This window comes from Microplitis mediator, chromosome 1, assembly GCF_029852145.1.
Source record: "Microplitis mediator isolate UGA2020A chromosome 1, iyMicMedi2.1, whole genome shotgun sequence".
In the NCBI taxonomy this organism is placed as follows: domain Eukaryota; kingdom Metazoa; phylum Arthropoda; class Insecta; order Hymenoptera; family Braconidae; genus Microplitis; species Microplitis mediator.
The window spans coordinates 16,911,783-16,934,469 of NC_079969.1; the positions used below are offsets into that span (position 1 = coordinate 16,911,783).

The 22,687-nt window shown below is 32.8% G+C and overlaps 2 protein-coding genes across 3 annotated transcripts in view; one reads left to right on the top strand and one right to left on the bottom strand.

Annotated features, from left to right (window-relative positions):
* LOC130671742 (uncharacterized) overlaps positions 1 to 17,071 on the bottom strand; it is a 32,783-nt gene extending 15,712 nt beyond the window's left edge. The window contains exons 1-3 of the mRNA XM_057475814.1: positions 16,725 to 17,071; positions 16,416 to 16,635; positions 12,522 to 12,718 (exon numbers count right to left, since the gene is read on the bottom strand). Of these exons, the coding sequence (XP_057331797.1) occupies positions 12,522 to 12,718; positions 16,416 to 16,635; positions 16,725 to 16,807 (500 nt within the window). The 5' untranslated portion in view covers positions 16,808 to 17,071. The remainder of the gene's footprint in view (positions 1 to 12,521; positions 12,719 to 16,415; positions 16,636 to 16,724) is intronic.
* A 1,699-nt stretch (positions 17,072 to 18,770) lies between these two features.
* The window catches only part of LOC130671218 (dystrophin), a 45,572-nt gene continuing 41,655 nt past the window's right edge, over positions 18,771 to 22,687 (top strand). The window contains exon 1 of one of the 2 annotated variants that reach the window (XM_057474978.1): positions 18,771 to 19,115. In XM_057474978.1, coding sequence (XP_057330961.1) covers positions 19,083 to 19,115 — 33 coding nt within the window. In that variant the 5' untranslated portion in view covers positions 18,771 to 19,082. The remainder of the gene's footprint in view (positions 19,116 to 22,687) is intronic. The other variant, XM_057474988.1, reaches the window with a different exon arrangement.

Consider the following 22,687-nt stretch of genomic DNA (forward strand, 5'->3'; position numbering starts at 1 on the left):
AAACGGATTTTTTCGTGACTTTATTAAGTGGCCGGTAATCGATGCACATGCGCCAAGTATTGTTTTTTTTCGGTACCATTACCGGTGAACTTGCCCAAGCACAATTCGAAGGCTGAATATAACCCTTCGCGAGTAGCTCGTCTACTCTGTCATGCATCGCTTTCATTACTGGAGGACTTCTACGATAAGGTTTGGTACGCACTGGCGTGTCATCTATTAGTTCGATACGATGTTGAACCACGTGTGTTAGACCCAACTGAACTTGTTTGTCTTTCCCAAATTCAGTTGTTGAAAATTTCTCAAGATCATCACGTTCAGCTGAAGATAATGCGTTCAATGTTGCGAGATTAGTAAATCCAGACCGAGAGAAAAATGAATGAAAAACATTACTGGTATTTAATTTCAAAGTATTCTCCTTGGAATTTACTTGAATATCTGCTAGCTGCCGGAAATCAAGACCAAGAATAACTGGAGTAGATAATTCAGATAAGACACTCAACCAAGTAATGATATCGTGACCGTCAAGTTTTAGTTTAAATGGCGCTCCACCGCGTGTTTGCGTGAACTTGGAGTTAGCCATCGTTACCCCATGAGTGCTAGTGGGATCAGGCGTGAGATCTTGCAGCTGATTTTCTTTGATTTGTTCATAAGCAATCTCAGAAATATAGCTGCGCTCACTCCCACTGTCCAGTAACGCTTCAAGTTCGTATTTGCCAATGGAAATTTTAGCGATCATGCGGCTGACTGTTGACGGTGCTTTGAGGCTTGCTGAGGACGTCATATGACCGGCTTTATTATCATTACTGAGCATCGGTAGTAATGTACTTTGGGTATTGTCTGCATCCATTTGTATCATAATTTTTGGGGCATGGGCAATTTCTTCACTGGAATCAGAGCGATACTCATCAATCTCTGAGTCATATAAAGGACTAATATCTTCCCTTAGATCACAGAGAGGGGTATCGTCTGTCTCTGAGTCAGTCTCAAACTTTGTGACAGTTTGTCGTTGCCATTCGTCGATTTCACAGTCTAGTAATGCAATTTTAAGTAATGATTTAAGTTGATTTTTATTAGTTTCATTTTTAGAATTACGCGACGGATTTATGGATTTTTTAATTTTAGATTTTAGAGTTTTTATCGGATTTTTAATTTTTGGTGTTTTGACATTTCGAATTTGCTGTGACGCTTCAGAACTCGTCTCCCAATTGGACTCTGCATCTGCCAGTTTGTCAGTAATTTGGTCGAGAGGAGTTGTGAAATCAATTAAATCAATGTTGGGATTTTCCGAAACGTTACCGACCAATTTTGGAGCATCCGAAGCGATCCCGGGAAAAAATCACCATGCATGATCATGTATGATCATGCAGGATTCATGCATGATTTGTGCCTGATCGTGCATGATTCATGCATAATTCAGGCTTGATCCTGCATGACTCATTCATGGCCAGGCATGACTCATTCATGATCAAGCATGATCATGCATGACTCATTCTAGATCAAGCTTGCGCATGCATTAAGTTTGAAATAATTGTATCCAGAGATATTATCCATCAGGAAAGGTCATGCTTGAGCATGCTCTATTATGCATGACCATGCATGGTTCATACTTGATCATGCATAACTCATTCATGGCCAGACATGACTCATTGGTGATCAAGCATGATCATGCATGGCTCATTCTAGATTAGACTTGCTCATAACTTACGTTATGAATAATTGTCTACAGAGGTATTATTTATCAGGAAAGGTCATGATTGAGCATGCTCTGTCATGCATGACCATACATGGTTCATACTTGATCATGTATAACTCATTTGTGATCAAGCATGATCATGCATGATTCATTCTAGATCAGGCTTGCTCATGACTTACGTTAGAAATCATTGTATCTCGAGTTTTTTATATATAGTGGAAACCCATTTAAATGTAGTGGAAACCTAAACATGCAAACCTCTCAATAAGACAATTTATAGATAAATTGAGAAAAATATAGATAGCCCGAACTGGGAATCGAACCCAGACCAATTCGGTATCACGCCGAGTGCTCTACCAGTTGAGCTATCCGGCACTATACTATATTCCATTCAATTTGATCTATAACTTATTGAGCCACACCGTCTATCGTACGGTAATACATCATTTAATTATAGTGGAAAACTAAACATATTAATAGTTAAATAAATAAAAAAACAATTTGTATTCATAAATATTAATTGTTTAATGCATTAAGTGAATAATATGTTAAAAACAGTTTTTAATGATAGTTCAAAATAAAAGAACCAATGAAAATTGATAAATTACTCTCTATCATTTGTATAGTACGATTAATTATATACCTTAGTTTCTAATACTTACAGCAACATCTTTCAAATAAATAAGCTATGGGAATGCATGTGCATGCATAATAACGCGTGCTCATGTATGGGAATGCCTGATCGTATTTTTCATAAGCAGCCAATATTTAAATACGACCAAACGTGCTCGAGAGGAATCACAGATTATAAAATCATATGCCTGCTCAGGGAAGATCATGCATGATAATGTATGATCATGCATGATAATGTATGGTCATTAGGGTGGGCCGAAAATCCGCTTTTTTTAAATTTTCGTTATTAATACCAAAAATATTATTCCTCGTACAAAAAAAAAATTTTTCGGAAACCAAAAAAAATTTTAGGTCGATATCTTAGGCTCGCCAAATCCCGCTAAAGTTAGAAGTTGTTTAAAATTTTTTTTCCAACCCATTTTGATCGGAAATTTAATTCTCTACAAAAAAGGTCCTATAATAAAATCACGTAAAGTTGATAGTTACTCAGATAATTGCAATTTTGCTCTAAAAAATGAAATTTTTCAAGATATTATTACTTTTTCAGGGTAAAAAATTAATTTTATCATAAAAATTTCGTAGGAAATTTAATTTTTTACAAAACAGACCTAATGAAAATTTATTCAAATTTGATAGATACAAAGAAAATAGCAATTCTTGGTGAAAACCACCAAATAACGAAAAATGTGACTATCTAAACATAAAATTGCCAGTTTCTGAATAACTATAAATTTCAAGTTTTTACCAGAACGCCAATTTTGTAAGAAATTTGATTTTCAATGAAATTTATGTGATAAAATTCATATTTTACCCTGAAAAAGTGATAATATCTTGAAAAATTATATTTTTTAGAACAAAATTGCAATTATCTCAGTAACTATCAACTTTACGATATTTTATTATAGGAACTTTTATGTAGAGAATTAAATTTCCGATCAAAATAAGTTGGAAAAAAATTTTTAAACAACTTCTAACTTTAGCGGGATTTGGCGAGCCTTAGATATCGACCTAAAATTTTTTTTGTTTTCCGAAAAATTTTTTTTTTGTACAAAGAAAAATATTTTTGGTATTAATAATGAAAATTTAAAAAAAGCGTATTTTCGGCCCACCCTAATGGTCATGCATGATAATGTATGGTCATGCATGATAATGTATGGTCATGCATGATCATGCCTGGCCTAAATCCAGGTCTGATCATGCATGACTGGGCACGATCATGACTTCTCAGGCAGAATCATGCATGATCATGACTGCTCAGGCAAAATCATACCTGTTCATGTCTGGCCAAAATTCAGGCCTGATCATGCATGAGATTTGAGCCTGCTCAGGCATGATCATGCATGCTGATTTTTTCCCGGGATATAGGATAATTTAAAAAGAATTTTCCGTTGCTGATCATAAATTCAGGCGCGTCGGGATTTAATTTAGACGGCTCAAGTGTGTCGTTATTAATTTCAGTTGGCTTATTCAGTTTATCTGTTGACTCAGAAGCCCTGGTAACGTGATTAATGTCTACCAGGGCGCTTACGCGTTTTTTGGAGACGGAGAGGCAATCCCGCTTTAATACATAACTCATCGGTTACGGGCCCACAACAAACTTCAGAAACATGACCAATTCTCCCACAACGACCGCAGACAGGAGCTTTTGGTGTAATATTTGGTGATATTGGGGGTGGACTGACTTTTCCCGGTGACGTATTAACAGTAGTTTGATCTAATTTTTCTAGAATAGTTTTCATCATAGACTCAAAGTTGCTTAGTAAAATAGAAGACTCGGAATTTGGATTTTTGAAATGTGGATCAGATTGTACCGGGTTTCGCATGTTTTTAAAATTATTGAAATTTCTATTTTTATTGAAATTTCTATTTTTATTGAAATTTCTATTTTTATTAAAATTATTATTTCTATTAAAATTATTGTTTCTATTAAAATTATTTCTATTGGAATCATTATTTGAAAAATTATTATTACCGGGGGGTGAAATAGATGACTGTGCAGTTTCCATACTGTTTAGTTGGTCTATTTCTGAATCTTTGATAGAATTTACTTGAGTACGCGTTTTAATTCTACTGTTATTTTCTTTATGAATTTTAAAGTGAGAGTTCAATGTATCAGCCGTTGAGTGCCAAGCACTGATCCATGTGTACAATTTCGCGTACGTCATTATGGTCGTATCCGAAAATTTTTGTAAAAAATGGGGGTTAAATCTCGAAGTTATAATTCGAATTTGCTTTGTTTGCGGTAACGGGTCTTCTAATTTTGCAAATTCACTTTGCATCCGATTAATAAATGCAACTCTTGTCTCGTCGTTGCTTTGTTTGGCCGAGTAAATCCCCTGCAGTACCGGTTCATCTGTTTGTTGAACTTGCCAAATTTTAAATTATTCTCGGAACGCTGCCCAGCTGTGAAATAAATGCTCGTTGTAATAGTACCATTCCAGGACGTCGCCGTTGAAAGTGTTGGTTACGACTGCGTGGAAGTTTTCGAACGAAATTTCATTACTAACCATCCGCTGCTCAATTAATTTTAAATATTTCCTTGCATCGATAGGGGAAGATCGATCACGAGAAGGAAACGAGACACCCCAAGATTTGACAAGACGACTGAGATCGTATAGTCGCATAGAATTTGAACCGCTCGTGTTTGAATTTCCCGCTGACATTGTGTACGTGTTATACCACGCTGATGGCTGTGTTTATGGGTATGTGGACGGCAATAGGGCTTGTGCGTTGATGTTCGCATATGCTGGTACATTATTACTGCTGTGTGCTTGTGTGTATGTGTATGGGAGCGACGGCTAAAAATTCATATGTGGCGGTAACGTATGAATTGGTGGTGTGACCATCGAGTGCGCGTACGGTTCACGCGCAGGTAAGCTAGACATGGCGGGATGCTGCCCGCTCGCTTACGTTGCCGGGATAAATGCATGTGGGTATGAATTGACGTAGCTGGTGGGGAGAGTGTTTGGTGCTTGTGACGTCACAGTGGCAGCGGGAAATAATTCCCTCGGCATCTACATGCTTGATACATTTGGCTGAATATTTGAGGGTGGTAATTGTGTACCTGAGGGTCGCAAGACCGTACTCGATATCCGAAGCAAATGTTGACGTTCGGCTTGCAGAGCTTCAATTTCTGTCCGTAGTCCCGAAACTACGTTTTGCAATACGGCAACGGAAGTCGTATTTTGAGATTCCGAGATGGGTACAACCCCACTAACGTTGTGAGGGTTAACATGAACATTACCGCCCGCGCTGGTGGTAGTGACATTATTATGGTTATTTACAGCTCGGTTTTGAGTAAATGTAGTGCTGATATGTACGTCGTCTTCCTGCATAAGCCCAACGAGATCGTCTATTGCACTCGTACTTGCGATTGCCGCGCCCGATATAGTGGGGAAGTGTAAGAGATCAGTGGGGTTGTTAGCTGAACTGACCGAGGGGGGTGGTTGTACAGTCGGCGTCCTTGGTAACAGCATAATTTGACCGAAAATTTTTCTTTATTAATCAAAAATAAACTCTTTGCAGCAATAATTTATCAACATTGTATAATTGATACTTTTCTTTAATCCGAGAGTTTTATTCAAACCTGTAAAGATTATTTATTTATTAAATGTAGCAAATTAATAATTTATTTTGGTAATCAGAATTCTTGATGAGTAATAAATTTTAATTTATTACCGCAAAGATTTTATTTGTAGTTTGTTTAAATATTTATTTTATTTTGTCGAGCAAAAGATATTTTATTTTAAATCGAAAACGTAGATAATCTTTTGTGTCACAAAGAAATTATTTACTGTACGAACAAAGATTTTATTTTTAAATTTTAGGTATTTATTTTAATATTTACTTTAGGTTGTTTTGTGCGAAGCACAAGATCGTAGCCGGAAAAAAAATAAACTCTAGTGTCTTGGATCACGACGCGTATGGCTAATATACGCTCAAGGTCGAAATGCACAAAATGTTTATGGGAACGAAACTGGCACACAAGATTACAATGACAAATTTTAGTTTATATTATTTTAGAAATAGAATAAATAATTTATAATAGGAAAAAATTTGGAGATTAATTATATGGTGAAATTAGATGATGATTATGACATATTATGATATGATAATTGTAGGGGAATGGGAATCTATTTTTTAACTTCCCGCTAAGAAAATCGACGATTTTCGAAAAATTGGGAAGTTATTGTTTTCACCCCGATATGCGAAAATCGAAATTTCATCAGGTGTCGACGTTTTGAGGTCCTAGGAAGCTATTCTGACTATTTTCAGAATGATGTCCGAGTGTCTGTATGTATGTATGTATTCGTGTGTGTGTGTGTGTGTGTGTGTGTGTGTGTGTGTGTGTGTGTGTGTGTGTGTGTGTATGTGTGTGAGTGTGTGTGTGTGTGTGACCGGTCTATAACTTTTTAACTAATGAACCGATTTGGATGGTTAAGGCGGTAATCGAAAGAGCTTGTTGGCCATCAACTTTTCTGAAAATTTCAGATCATTTGATCAAGTATACTCGAAAATATTGGCGAATTACGAAAAACAAATTGTTTTTTTTTAGTTTTTTATTGATTTTTCAGATACGACTTGAACGATCGACTTCAAAATCTAATCAGCTCTAGAACTCAATAAAACACGTCGATTTCCGCCTCAAACATCAAAATCGGTCAATTCGCCCGTGAGATATCGTGGAAGAAAGAAATGCTAATAACGGTTTTTTTTTAAAACAATGGGATACAAAAGTATTTTCGAGCTCGAAAATGTATTCGCGATCCCGGTCAAAAAATTAGATCTGTTTTAAAATAAATGATAAATTCAAATATTTTTCCTTTAATTCAAGTTTATAAATCGTATTTATTTTATATAAGAATTTAATCTGTTTTTGCCCGTACTATTCCTTATCCAGGCTAATATCAGACTTATTTTCGTATGATATTTAGTCTGTTTTAAATCGCATTTAGACTAAAAACAGACTTTTTTATTATAATTATTGGTCTGTGTTCAATTGTTTCTAAGGACAAAAACAGACGTTATTTTCTATAATATTTAGTCTGTGTTCAATTGTTTTTAAGGACAAATACAGGACTTTTTATAAATATAAATAATAATAATAATAATAATAACAATAATTCTTTTGTTTGAAAGGAATACGGCTTTACTGATCTGCTTAATTGACATATATTTATTGAAAACCTTACTGTCGTAAAAGTAGTTACATGTGGATTAATATTATTTAATGCGCACTGTAATACTATACTTGTATTGTAAGGACTCTTTTAGTCAAAGATGTTAATATTATAACAGCAAGTATATTCGGGGCGAAACCGTATTTATAAAACATTAAATAATATTAATCCACATGTAACTACTTTTACGACAGTAAGGTTTTCAATAAATATATGTCAATTAAGCAGATCAGTAAAGCCGTATTCCTTTCAAACAAAAGAATTAAAAAGTCTGGTCGTAAATTAAATTCAATAAAATAAAATAATAATAATAATAATAATAATAATAATAATCTAGATTTATTAATTTATTTTAATTTTCTTGGTATTTAAAACATGCTAATGCGCTTCCATAATAAGATGTCAAACAGAGAAAATGTTAGCTCGAAACCTACCAATTTTTACAATGCTGGCGACTAAACTTGAAACAGGGAGTAAAGCATCCAAAAAATTATCGTGCTCTTACAAAAAATGATTATACTGTATCACATTACTTATTACGCGCGAGAAACGTATCGATGAGCTTCAATATCAATTACTTCCATACATTATAATAATTTTGATGCAGCATAATAATTTTTTATAAGAGTATAGTAATTTTTTGGATACTTCACTTTCTGTTTCAAGTTTGGTCGACAGCATAATAAAAATTGGTAGATTTCGAGCCAACATTTTTCTCCGTAGCACAAAAATTTTGATGTTTTCTTATGCCAAAATATTTTCAATTTTATCTAGTGGATAAGAGAAAATTTTTGACATTTTAAGAGTTGTTTTATCACTTTTATTCAATGATATAAATATTCAATGAAGACAACTAAAAAATTAAGCTGTCAAATTTTCATTAACTGCCGACATTTTTAAACAAAAGATAGTGAATAGATAGTAAATAAAACATAATCAATCCTGCAACGTAATATTTTTTCATAAATATTGCCCATAAATAAAAATTTTATAAGTCCATGATTTAATCTAGTTTTGTCCTTGTAAATTTTCAGAACTAAAATTTTTTATAGTTCACGAATTAATCTAATTTAGTCTGCTCGTAACGCGTTTGTTTTTTAAAGTAGCAGGTCGAAAGAAGCTTGAAATTTTCATAAAAGATCAAAATCAGATCAAATAGTCCAATCAGACTAAAATCAGGTCAAATTTTTCAGTCCGGGTAGATCAAAAACAGATTAAAATTTTCATCGAAGTTCAATAACAGACCAAGTAGTCCAAATACAGTCCAGTTAGACTAAAATCAGATCAAATTTTTCGACCCGGGAACAATGTTTTCGAGTTCAAGGAGCTCGAAAACTGCGGCAAGTTTTGGGGCTGGCCCGCAGGGTCAACCGATAGACAGATTTTTTTTTTTTTGATACTGGTAAGAATTTTATAAAAGTTATTACTGGAAAATTTATGAAATTCTACCGTAAAGCAGTGAGAAAAATCAATAAAGATTTTTCGTTGCCCGTTTGAACTACTGCAAAGTCACTGTTCGCGCGAGTTGAGACAAATCGCCTTTTTGCTTGGCAAAAAGGCGATTTGTCTCAGTTTCATTAAATTTTTTTAGTTTTTTGTTGTGATGTGAAATTTTAAAAATCTTATATAAAATTTTGCGAAACATTAAATAATTCCACAAAATCGTATGAAATTTAATCAATTGAAAAATTGTGATACTTAAACTTTTGAATCATAATAACAAAAGAATTCAGACTGTCGTTACATTTTCTTTGTCATCCTAAATGATATTTTCGATATATATCATTTAAAAAAATCTGTCTATCGGTTGACCCTGCGGGCCAGCTCCAAAACTTCCCGCTGTTTTCAAGCTTCTCGAGCTTGAAAACATTGTTGTGGATACATTTTCGAGCTCTTCGAGCTCGAAAATATTTTTGTATCCTATTGTTTTAAAAAAAAACCGAAATTAGCATTTCTTTCTCCCACGATATCTCAGGAACGAATTGACCGATTTTGATAGTTGAGGCGGCAATCGGCGTATTTTATTGAGTTCTAGAGCTGATAGAATTTTGAAATTGTTTGGTTCAGTCGTTTCGAAGATATTCGCAAAAAACCGTTTTTTACTATTTCTTTTGCCCGCGATAACTCTCGAACGAATTATCCGATTGAGATAGCTAAGGCGGCAATCGACGCGTTTTATCAAGTTCTAGAGCTGATCAGATTTTGGAGTTGATCGTATAAGTCGTTTCTGAGAAATCAATAAAAAACTAAAAAAAAAAAATTTTTTTTTTTGTAATTCGCCAATATTATCGAGTCTACTTGATCAAATGATCTGAAATTTTTATAAAAGTTGATGGCCAACAAGCTCTTTCGATTGCCGCCTCAACCATCCAAATCGGTTCATTAATTAAAAAGTTATCGACCGGTCACACACATACATACACACATACACACACACACATACATACATACATACAGACACTTGGACATCATTCTGAAAATAGTCAGAATAGCTTCCTAGGACCTCAAAACTTCGACATCTGATGAAATTTCGATTTTCGCGAATCGGGATGAAAACAATAACTTCCCAATTGTTCGAAAATCGTCGATTTTCTTAGCGGGAAGTTGAAAATAAAGTTAATTTTTTTATGCTCACGCTAATTTTTTAATCTAAAACGTCTGAATAATCTATTATCGAGTTTATCGATTACTTTGACCCCAAAAATGTTCGACGTTTAGTTGTTATTTTCACACATTTACACATATTTGAAAATTCATTCTACGATAGTTTTATTTCAATAAATAGATGATAAAAAACTATGACTCGGAAATTACATCAGCATAGCGTAAAATACTGACCTGTCACTGATGTAAAGATATGATTTAAGAGTGACATCCATATTACGTATAACCGTGACTTTGCTACTGACATGAATTTATGATTTTAAAATTACGTCATTATGATATACGATAATGACTTTATTACTACGTAACCATGTGATGTAGATTTTATGTCAAACGTACGTAATACATAAGTCATAACTATGACGTCATACAAGAGTCATGCTTACATCAATATAATGTCACAAGCTTTACATCATATTAAAATCGACATCAAATTTACATCAGATGCCGTGACATTGCTATGACCTACGTATGACGTCAAAATAAGGTCATGTATTCACCGGGTACTAAATAAACCTTTTTAGCTTTGTTACGACAAAACAGCGTATCTCGAGATACGTCGTTTTGTCATAACAGGGCAGCGATGAGGGCTTATCGACACCTCAATGAGGACCAACTTGGACTTCGATAACAAAAAAATAATTAAAAATTTGTAAATTATTACTGACAAATTTCAGTATCTCACAATAAGTAAATATTTTTTGGCATTATGGAATTTATTATAATAGTATATTGTGTGACAAGAGATGAAACAAAACGATTTCAGTGAGGTTGGCTGCCGAAGCCACAGGTGAGGGCTGACATAACCCGCGGTCTAAAATCGTGTTTTATCCTGAGTCACTCTAGATTTTTCATGATTACCTGCATCGGAACTTTAAGATTCAGTGTCAGCAGCCAGTAAGAAACAAGTTAATTTCAAGCCGATGATGCGAAAAACTGTTAGAGAATGAGAAATCTGTGATTTACTGTCACTTATTAAATAGTAAATAGGACAAAAATATTATTTTCACTCATTCTTTAGTATTTTTATTTGGTTAATTGAAACTGTTATAAAAAAATCTAGGCATCGGTTGGCCCTGCAGGCCAGCCCCCAAACTTCCAGCTGTTTTCAAGCTCCTTGAGCTCGTAAACGTTGTTGTGAATACATTTTCGAGTTCTTCGAGCTCGAAAATACGTTTGTATTCCATTGTTTTCGAATAAACCGTTTTTTACCAATTCGTTATCCCACGATATCCCGGGAACGAATTAACCGATTGAGACAGTTGAGGTGGCAATCGAAAGCTTTCATCGAGTTCTAGAGCTGATGAGATTTTTTAATTGATCGATTCGATAGTGTCCGAAATATTCACGAAAAACGAAAAAAACGATTTTTTTTCATTCTTTCGTCGACGATATCTCTCGAACGGATTATCCGATTAAGACGGTTGAGGTGGTAATCGGCGCGTTTTATTGAGATCTAGAGCTGATAAAATTTTGGGAATGATTGGTTTAGTCGTTTCGACGATAATTGCAAAAAACCGTTTTTTACTGTTTCTTTCGTAGACGATTTCTTTTGAACGGATTATCTGATTGAGACGTTCTTGGTGGCAATCAAAAGCTTTTATCGAGTTCTAGAGCTGATTAGATTTTAGAATTGATCGATCTAATAGTTTTCATAATATCAAAAAAAACGAAAAAAAAAGTTTTTTTTTCCGTATTTCTTAAATATCTCAGAGTTTATTTGACTAAATGGTCTAAAATTTTTTTGAAAATCTAAGTTCAGAAGATATCTTTCGAATGCCGCAAGAACCATCTAAATCGGTTCATTCATCAAAAAGATATGACAGGTTTACACACACACACACACACACACACACACACACACACACACACACACACACACATATATATATATACATACATACATACAGACATCACTCTGAAAATGTCAGAATAGCATCCTAGCACCTTCAAATGTTGACATATGATGAAAACCCGGTTTTTGAAAATCGGGGTGAAACCAATAACTGAATTTTTTGAAAATGGTCGATTTTCTCAGCGGGAACTTAAAAAATGCAATGAGTAAACAGAAGTGACATGTAAACAAATGAGAGTAATAGGGCTGCAAATGAACATTAAATATAACTGACACCGGGAAGAAACAATTGGGTTTTTTTCCTAAGGGAAGAAACGCGCATGTTTCTCCTCACTGTATGAAAGTATTTGTGAATTACGAATTCGCTAGCAGTTGTTTGCAGCATCGGCTTAAAATTAGCTTGTTTTGACTGCCTGTAGCGTCACTGCAACGTTAAGTTTCGATGCTGGTATCATGAAAATTAAATTAATGTATTATAGATAAAAAATTTTTTTACTTAAGAATATTTTGTATAGTAGTCGGTATATCGTCAACCATATTCATCAATTTATCTATCATTTGAGTTTGTTTCTCGACTAGCATATTGTGGTCGAAAAGTTTTTTCTCCACATCATCTTGCCATTTTTTAAAATGAACTGTTAGAAATCCCGATGAACTATCGATAGTAGAAACCTGTTTTGGAACATTTGAAATCTGCAAAATAATTTAAAAAAAAAAATGAGACATACGATATTTGTAGTGATTTTTTATTTATTTTGTGGTTACAAAATATACTGGCAGTTGAAATTATCGTCAGTTAAATCTTTTAAATTTTGTGGATGTTTAGATAAAAAAAGATGCCTGTGAAAATTAGAGCTCTTAATATTAACATTAAGAGGTTCCTCATCGCACTTTTCTATTTTCCATAAGAATAACATGGAAAAAATTTTTTTTACGTTTTCTGATTTTTATAAGTAGCTATCGATGCATCATAGGAATAATTGGCAGGCATATTTTTGTAGGTAATTGAATACTCTACAAAACAAGTTTCTTATCATTTTTCGATAAATCTATTTGTTCGAAAGTTATTTAAGGTTGAAGTCAAATTCATATTAAATTTTGAGATCTTTTTACTTTTTCCTGCGAAAATATCAGACCTTATTACAAAATATCTAGGGACCTTTTCTGTAGACAATTTTATTCCCTAGAAGTTATTTTTAACAAAGTTTTTTTGAATTCGGCATTGTTTTCTAGTTATTTTCATTTTAATGTCATGCTCATAAAAAAATAGGCTTCTGATCGATTTTAAGAGCGTGACATTAAAATAAAAATAACTAGAAAACAATGCGGAATTCGACAAAATTTTATTGAAAATAACTTCCAGGGAATAAGATTGTCTACAAAAAAGGTCCCATAATATTTTGTCATAGGTCGGATAGTTTCGCCGTAAAAGTAAAAAGATCTCAAAATTCAATATGAATTTGATTTCAACCTTAAATAACTTTTGAACAAATAGATTTATCGAAAAATGATAAGAAACTTGTTTTGTAGAACATTCAATTACCTACAAAAATATGCCTGCCAATTATTCTTATGACGTATCGTTAGCTACTTATAAAAATCAGAAGACGTAAAAAAAATTGATTCCGTGTTATTCTTATGGAAAATAGAAAAGGGCGATGAGGAACCTCTTAATGTTAATATTAAGAGCTCTAATTTTCACAGGCGTCTTTTTTTATCTAACCAAAACTTTTGAACCTGTCTTCGAGAGAAAAAAAATCTGTTATTTTTTGGATCACCTTAATATATTTGTATCATAGATGATCATATACGGCCATGTAAAGTTTCCAAATGGCTATATATTAGGGTGTCGCAAAAAAACCGACTATTTTTTTTTTTCGATCTCGCATGAAAATTTGTTAATTTACGATGTTTTAAGAAGCCTCTCCAAAAATCAGCTCGATAAAAAATTTTCAAGAGGTCGCTCACGAATTTTGAAAATATCAAAAATGATGGAAATTCGGATGATCTATTATTATTGAATTCGGGTCCATGCTTGTTAATTAATTAATAAATATCAGGTTGATCAGACCAAAAACGCAATGTTGACAATTATTTCACACTTTATTGCAACGTTTCGTCGGAAATCCCGACTTCCTTAGGCAATCTACAAAATGTATTAATGTATTTATTTGATGTATGTTTTGTAGATTGCCTGAGGAAGTCGGGATTTTCGACGAAACGTTGCAATAAAGTGTGAAATAATTGTCAACATTGCGTTTTTGGTCTGATCAACCTGATATTTATTAATGAAATTCGGATTGTTATTTCTAAATTTTTTTCTTTCTCGTGGTAGCAATAGTTTGTACTTGTAAAATCGTGACTATGCTGAAAATTTCAGCCCAAAATTTAAATATTTAAACGGCGCTCAAGAATTTTGAATATTAACTGATAATGTGTAGCTAATAGTTTGAATTAGTTTTTTTATTTTGTTATAACTCAATTATTGTCATTTCACTTAAATATAACTTTTGCATAACCAAAAATGTACAGGACAGTTTTAAACAATAAAATTTGGTAAGTTTTGAATAAGTGAAAAAACCTACAAATTAAATTAAAAAATAAAAAAGTATGTAAAAAACTTATTATTTCTATTTCTCGGGTTATATTTTTATTCATTGTCATGCAAATTGATGGTGAATAAATCGAAAAGCTTTATTATTAATATTTGCGGGTCGCTCAACAACGTCCGAAAGACAGCACTCGGAAACATTCAAAATTCTTGAGCGAGGTTTAAATATTTAAATTTTGAGCTGAAATTCTCAGCGTAGTCATGATTTCACAAACATAAACTATTGCTGCCACGAGAAAGAAAAAAATTTAGAAATAAAAATCCGAATTTCGATTATTTTTGATATTTTCAAAATTTGTGAGCGACCTCTTGAAAATTTTTTATCGAGCTGATTTTTGGAGAGGCTTCTCAAAACATCGTAAAATAACAAATTTTCATGCGAGATCGAAAAAAAAAATAGTCGTTTTTTTTGCGCCACCCTACTATATATGGTATTATATGATTATATACGGCCATGTATACCCATATATAGTCATATATCAGAGTACACCATTTACTTTTTCTCGTCTCAGAAATTATATATGGCCATATATGACTTGACCAAAACATATATAGCCTTTATGGGCAGATATAGTTTTCCAGCGATTCTATAAGTGACCATAAATGAACATATATATTTATTAAGTTATTCCATATATAGCTAATATATGGCCATAATATATTATAGTCTTATATAAACATGAATTCTTTTTATTCAAAACCGTAAATGGACTATATATGCTCGTATATGGTGATATATGACCATTTATGGGTATGTGTAGACAATAAAATTTATTTGATAAAGTCATTCGGGGATCATATATACCTATATATAGTTCATATATGCCCATGAGGGTGTCCGTTATCTCTTAAATTAGTTCGGTTTACTTGGTCGTGATGTAAGTCATTTATTTGAAATTCAATAAAATAAAAAAAAATAAAAAAATGTATTCCAACGCTGTTTAATCCTGCGTAAGTAATGATACTTTCTCATTATAGTACAATGAGAAAAATATTGTTACTCACTTACCCTCGCAGATTTTTTTCACGGTGGAAACACGGTGGGTTTGTTCTATTTTTCCACTGTGATTACGCGGTATATCCACCGTGATTCCACGGTGGATTTACCACCGTGATTCCACGGTGAATACAGCGTAGAACCACGGTGGTGAAATAGCACGAAGCAACCGTGGAATCACGGTGGATACACCGTGGAATCACAGTGGAAACACCGTGTATACACAGTGGTCAAGCCACCGTGGAATCACGGTGGATACACCTCGTAATCACAGTGGATACACTGTGTATATCCGGTGGTGAAATAGAACAAACCCACCGTGTAACCACTGTGGATCCACGGTGTTTACACTTCCACGATGTTTCCACCGTGATTCAAATCTGCGAGGGTAGAAGTAATTGTACAAACTTCCCTTTAAACCTGAATACCTGACACCCGGGTGGTTTAGAATCACGGTGGAAACACGGTGGGTTTGTTCCATAATACCACTGTGATTACGCAGTGTATCCACCGTGATTTCACGGTGGCTTTATCACCGTGTATACACGGTTTACACTATGATTACACCGTGGATACACCGTTGGACCACGGTGGTGAAATGGCACAAAGCCACCGTGGAATCACGGTGGATACACCGCGTAATCACAGTGGATACGCTGTGTATACACGGTGGTAAAATGGAACAAACCCACCGTGTAACCACGGTGGATCAACAGTGTTTACACTTCCACGGTGTTTCCACCGTGATTCAAATCTGCGAGGGTAGTACTTAAAGAGCTAACCTGAGAATATAATTGTTCGAGCTCTGTAATCCTTTTATCTGAATCGATGATCTGGATTTGTATCTCTTCGACAGCATTCATTTTTTTAGATAACACTCCAATAGCTTTTTTCATTTGGTCGCCTAAGTGACGTTCTCGAACCTCGTGTCGCTCTAATTTGTCTGTATTTTCCCGCATTAGGAGGGAAAGTTTCAACATGGCTTCTTTTATATCTTGATGGCTAACAATGTAAAAAATTATGTGATTCATATCAGGAGAATATTCAAGTATGTAATTTACTTGATTAACGAATAACAAATATAATCTTACGTTATTTCTTGACCTTCACATATTGAGGAGTAATAAATATTCCACCAGAGTAAGTAAATTGAGAAAACTCTAGATGTATTCATAGTATCAGTGTATTCACTTTATTTAAAACTTCAAATAAGAACTTCCACACTTAATGAATTTATGAATATCATAATTTATAATTTTATGTAGAGTCTTCTACACATAAAGAAGAAAGCACTTATTTCGGATCGATTAATAAACCTCATTCAATGCACATTTAATCTCGTAACTAAGCTGAACGTTATAAAGTGAATTCTTACATTTATTTTCTTACAACTCTAATACACAAATCGATATAGGGTCAATTATGATGTTATTCATTCTAATTTATTAATATAATAAGATAATGAGCTATCTATCTGACCTTTCACATATTGAATACTAATCAGTAAGAACTGCTCGTTATTATAGTCAATCAATTTTGAACTTCCGAATAGTAATATTGACACTTGGAAACTATATGAAATGATGGGTTTCAGTCTGATTTTTAAAATCCGGATGTGTAACAGATGTCCACGTTTTAAAGTCAAGAGCATCTTTCTCGACCGTTTTCGAGAAGCTGTCCATCTGACTATGTATGTGTATGTGCATGCGTGTTTGATTAAACGTTAGAAAAGGATTTTTACAACAGTGTCATACAACTCATAGACTGATAAACAGCTTTATTTTCTTGCAGTAACGTTTAATTTTTTAATTGTTCATATCATTTCGAAGAATTCCACAAATTGAACTTGGACTAATTATTTCATTAAGAGGTTGCGAATAAAAAAAAAAAATAAAAATTCTAATTTCAAAAGTCATATCTTCAGAAAATAAAACAACTCTCTGAAAATTTCAGGGTCATTGAAAAATAGATAGAGGTAGTCTACATAAAAAAATTGAAGCCAAAAAAAAATTAGTTTTTGAATTATTCAGTTTTGAACATTTCAAAATTGTGTAATTCTTTCGATTTTTCAAAACTGTTTTTTCTAATATGTTTTTTTCTTGTAGCCTTAAGTATTCTCTTAAAAATGAACCAGGCCGATTCTTGTAACTCTAATAGTTTTCGAGATATTTGAAAAATAAACTTGGAAAATTTGAAAAATGATAAAATTTTGAGTTTTACATAATTTTTGATAAAAATTTTTAAAATTTTATTCCGTTGGTAAAACTTTCCTTTTAGAAAGAAGACGTTTGACCAACTATCGGTCGATATGATATGAAATGACCCTATACAATGGTAGTTATGACTTCTTTCAATATCAATTCTTTAACAAAATTCTATTTTCATAAAAAGAAATTTTTATACACATTCGTTGTATTTTAACACTGAAAACTAATGAGTACATTCATATCGAGGGTTTCATTATTTATTTAAACTTGTCCATTTATCTCTGTCAGGAAAAATTTCTCATATATAATTTAAAGGTCCATATTTAAACATACGTGTTAGAAGTATTAATTGAATAAATTTACTTCGTATTCTATATGACATGTCTTCAATCCACACGGAAAAATATATATCTGGTAATATATGCCGGCAAAATAGCATACGACAATACTAAAGATATAAGCCGGAAGTATAATATTTTGCTGATATATATTTTTTCGTGCGAGATATGAAAAAAACTTTCATGATTATTTCCGTTCATTACAACAAAAATATTTGAGAATAGTTTCTGATTATTCAGTTTATTCATATCAGTTTACACATTCTGATAAAATTCTATCCCTTGGTTGAACTGTTGTAGTGTTTAGAGTTCCACGAGTTTTCTATTATTCACTCAAATCTATCATATCGACGAGTAATATGCTTACGGCAGTCGGTATTCTTTAATATTCAGTCGTCGTAAAACTTTTCTCTTAACTAATATCGCGCCACTATGAACTGATGCTCAATTATATGAGTATCTACAATATAATTTAATGGTTAAATGTGTTACCACATTTCTATATGACACATTTGCGTTAAGTTTGAGTTTAGATTTAAGCATTATTGTTAGTCATACACCCCATATTTTGTTAATTGTTTATAGTTTCGAAAATGTGTTTGGACCATTGGGACATTGGCGTAAGCTTAGCTTATTTGCCACTCTGAGTACAGTCTAAAATCCTTCTTGAAATCGATATGGAAACTGCTTTCCTTTCCAGTAGTACAGTATCGTACCGGCCGTCAACGTAGAAAAAATATTACTAATCGTCCGAATACAAATAAATTTTTTTTCGTTTAAAATTGAAGTTGATTAGAATAACTTTCAAGTATGATTATAAGTTTGGAATATATGAAAATTATGGCTGACATCAAAAACACAAGCTGTACTAAAAAGGAATTTTGAAAACCGGTAGCAAGAACTTATGGTTAAATCTTCTAGAATTATGTCTGTATATGTAAGTATCAGAAGTAAGGGTGACTTTTTGATAATATGACTAACAGATAAATTCTTATTCGCGCTAAATATAATATTTTCATCAAGGTGACATCATTATTGTAATTATTATCATTATAATAATAATAATAATAATAATAATAATAATAATAATAATAATAATAATAATAATAATAATAATAATAATAATAATAATAATAATAATAATAATAATAATAATAATAATAATAATAATAATAATAATAATAATAATAATAATAATAATAATAATAATAATAATAATAATTTGTACACTACTTTGCCCCCCTTCCTCTATAATTATAATTATTATCATTATTTTCATTATTATTATTAATCATGTAGAAGCGATCCAGACTATTTTCGAAAGGATGTCCAAGTGTATGCATGTGTATATGTACGTATGTAAATATTCTATTGCTTTCAAACGAATAAAAGGATAGCGATTTTAGAGGTGGCATTCGGCACGGCCTATTAATTCCTAGGTGCTGTGGAAGATTGATGATTGTTGGTATAGTACATTTCAAACTATTCAAAATAAAACTCTGAAAAATTTTCCTTTATGGATAGTTTTTAGTATACATGATGGATTGATTCAAAAATCTAAGCAGTTATAAATCTCTATAAGCAGAGCTTAATGCTGCCTCAACCATTAAGTGACTGTTGCAACCGCAACCGACAGTGACTACGAAGTTGTGCTACGTAAGATTGAAAGAATGTGTCTACTTTCGAAAAAAGCAATATATAATTGAAAATCTGCTATTAGCAATGACAGAAAAATTTCTATGTTTTGCACGATAAGATCCTGTATATAAGTAATCGTGATTGTCAGCTCAAATTTATTTAAACAACTTGGATGCCTATATATGAATATATATGCACTGATATAGCCGTAGATGGGCATTAGGGGGCCCTTAGACGGGATAGTTTCGAATTTCTTTGCTCCTAGGGACTCAAATGCTTCCAAATTGATAAAAAAATTCCCTGAAAATATGAGCTCTTAATATTAACTCTAAGATAGTCCGCATTCCAACTAAAGTTTCTTATGGAATTAACATGAGAGTAATTTCTTTCGTTCTCTAGAATTTTATAACTCGGGAACAGCTAATTCTACAATAATAACTAATAAAAATTTTTTTTGAGAATTTAACGCTCTACAAAAAAGGGCTCTTATGATTTTTCGCTAAGTCTATTGGTTCAAAAGTTATTCGAGCTCCCGAGTTATAAAATTCTAAAGAACAAACGAAACTTTCTCATGTTATTTCCATAAGAAACTTTGGTTGGAATGCGGACTATCTTAGAGTTAATATTAAGAGCTCATATTGTCAAGGAATTTTTAACTTCCCGCTAAGGAAATCGACGATTTCTCCTCTGTGTGTGTGTGTGTGTGTGTGTGTGTGTGTGTGTGTGTGTGTGTGTGTGTGTGTGTGTATGTGTGTATGTGTGTGTGTGTGATTTGGATAGTTAAGGCGGCAATCGAAATAGCTTATTGGCCATTAACTTTTCTGATAATTTTCGATTATTTGATCAAGTAGACTCGAAAATATTGGCGAATTACGAAAAAAAAATTTTTTTTTTTTAGTTTTTTATTGATTTCTCAGAAACGACTTATATGATCAACTCCAAAATCTAATCAGCTCTAGAACTTGATAAAACGCGTCGATTGCCGCCTTAGCCATCTCAATCGGATAATTTGTTCGAGAGTTATCACGGGAGAAAGAAATGATGAAAAACAGCTTTTTGCGAATATCTTTGAAACGACTGAACCAATCGATTTCAAATTTCATTCAGCTCTAGACTTCAACAAAACGCGTCGATTGCAACATCAAACGTTAGAATTGGTTAATTAGTTCGAAAGACATCGGCGTCAAAATGTTAAAAAAATAACATTTTATGTTATTTTTTCCGGATGTCATAATATAATGTACTAAAATATGTCCAAAATCATACCAACTCATCATCTTTATGGTCTGTTTCGATCCCCATATAATTTCATCTAACTCGTTCTTTAGTTTGAATCATATTATCAACAAAACAATCTGGGCGTCGGTTGGCCCTGCGGGCCAGCCCCAAAACTTCCCGCTGTTCTCGAGCTCAATGAGCTTGAAAACATCACTGTGAATATATTTTCGAGCGCTTTGAGCTCGAAAATGCTGTTACATGCAATCATTTTATTATGAGCCTTTTAAGCTCTAACAAGTTACGTTTTATGCTAGAGTTTGAAATGTTAAGAATCGAAAATCATTAATGAAGAAGCGGCTTTTAAATTTTTATTATCGATTATGTTCTCTGAAATAAATGTATTGAGGCAGAAATCACTGTCAGTGATCAAAATCGTGATTTGAATAAGTTTTGACTTAGGTCAGAGCAATAATAGATAGAATATCCGAGAAAAACATTAACGACTGGGTTTTTTCAATTTTTTGCTGACGATATCTTTAAAACTAAGGAACAAGTTATATGACATTATCTGATAATCGAAAGAGACTATAAAGAGAAAGAGTTGATATGATTTCAGACACATTTTAGCACATTATATTTTGATTTATTCGGAAAAAATAACATTTTATTTTATTTTTTTAACTTTTCAGCGCCTATATCTTTTGAACTAATCAACCGATTTTGACGTTTGAGGTGGCAATCGGCGCGTTTTCTTGAATTCTAGAGCTGATTAAATTTTGAAATTGATCGGATGAATCACTTCAAAGATAATCGAAAAAAACCGTTTTTTACCATTTCTTTCGCCATCGATATCTCTCGAACAAATTGACCGATTGAGATGGTTAAGGTGGCATTCGACGCGGCTTACAAAGTTCTAGAGCTGAATAGATTTTGAAATCAATCGTTCAAGTCGTTTCTTAGAAATCACTAAAAAATCAAAAAAAAAAATTTTTTTTTTTTATTAATTCGTCAATATCTTCGAGTCTACTTAATCAAATGATCTGAAATTTTCAGGAAAGTTGCGGGCCAACAAGCTCTTTCGATTGCCACCTCAACCATCCAAATCGATTCATTAGTTAAAATGTTACAAAGAGTTTACACACACACACACACACATACATACATACATACATACACTCGGACATCATTCTGAAAATAGTCAGAATATCTTCCTAGGACCTCACAACGTCGACATCTGATGAAAACTCAACTTTCGAAAATTGGGGTGAAAACAATAACTTCCCAATTTTTCGAAAATCGTCGATTTTCTCAGCGGGAAGTTAAAAATTTTAAAAACACAGTTTTTCATGGATATTTTATATATTATTGCTATGATCTGAGTCAAAACTCACTTAAATCTTTATTTTTATTACTGATATTGATTTCTACCTCGATTTATTTATTTTATTGAACATAATCAGAACTAAAAATTTTAAAAACGCATGTTAATTAATGATTTTCGATTCGTAAATTTTCAAACTTCAACATAAAACGTAACTTGTTAGAGCTTAAAAGGCTTATAAAAAAACAATTGCATGTAAAAGCATTTTCGAGCTCGAAGAGCTCGAGAATGTTTTCATACTAATGTTTTCGAGCTTTTTGAGCTCGAAAACA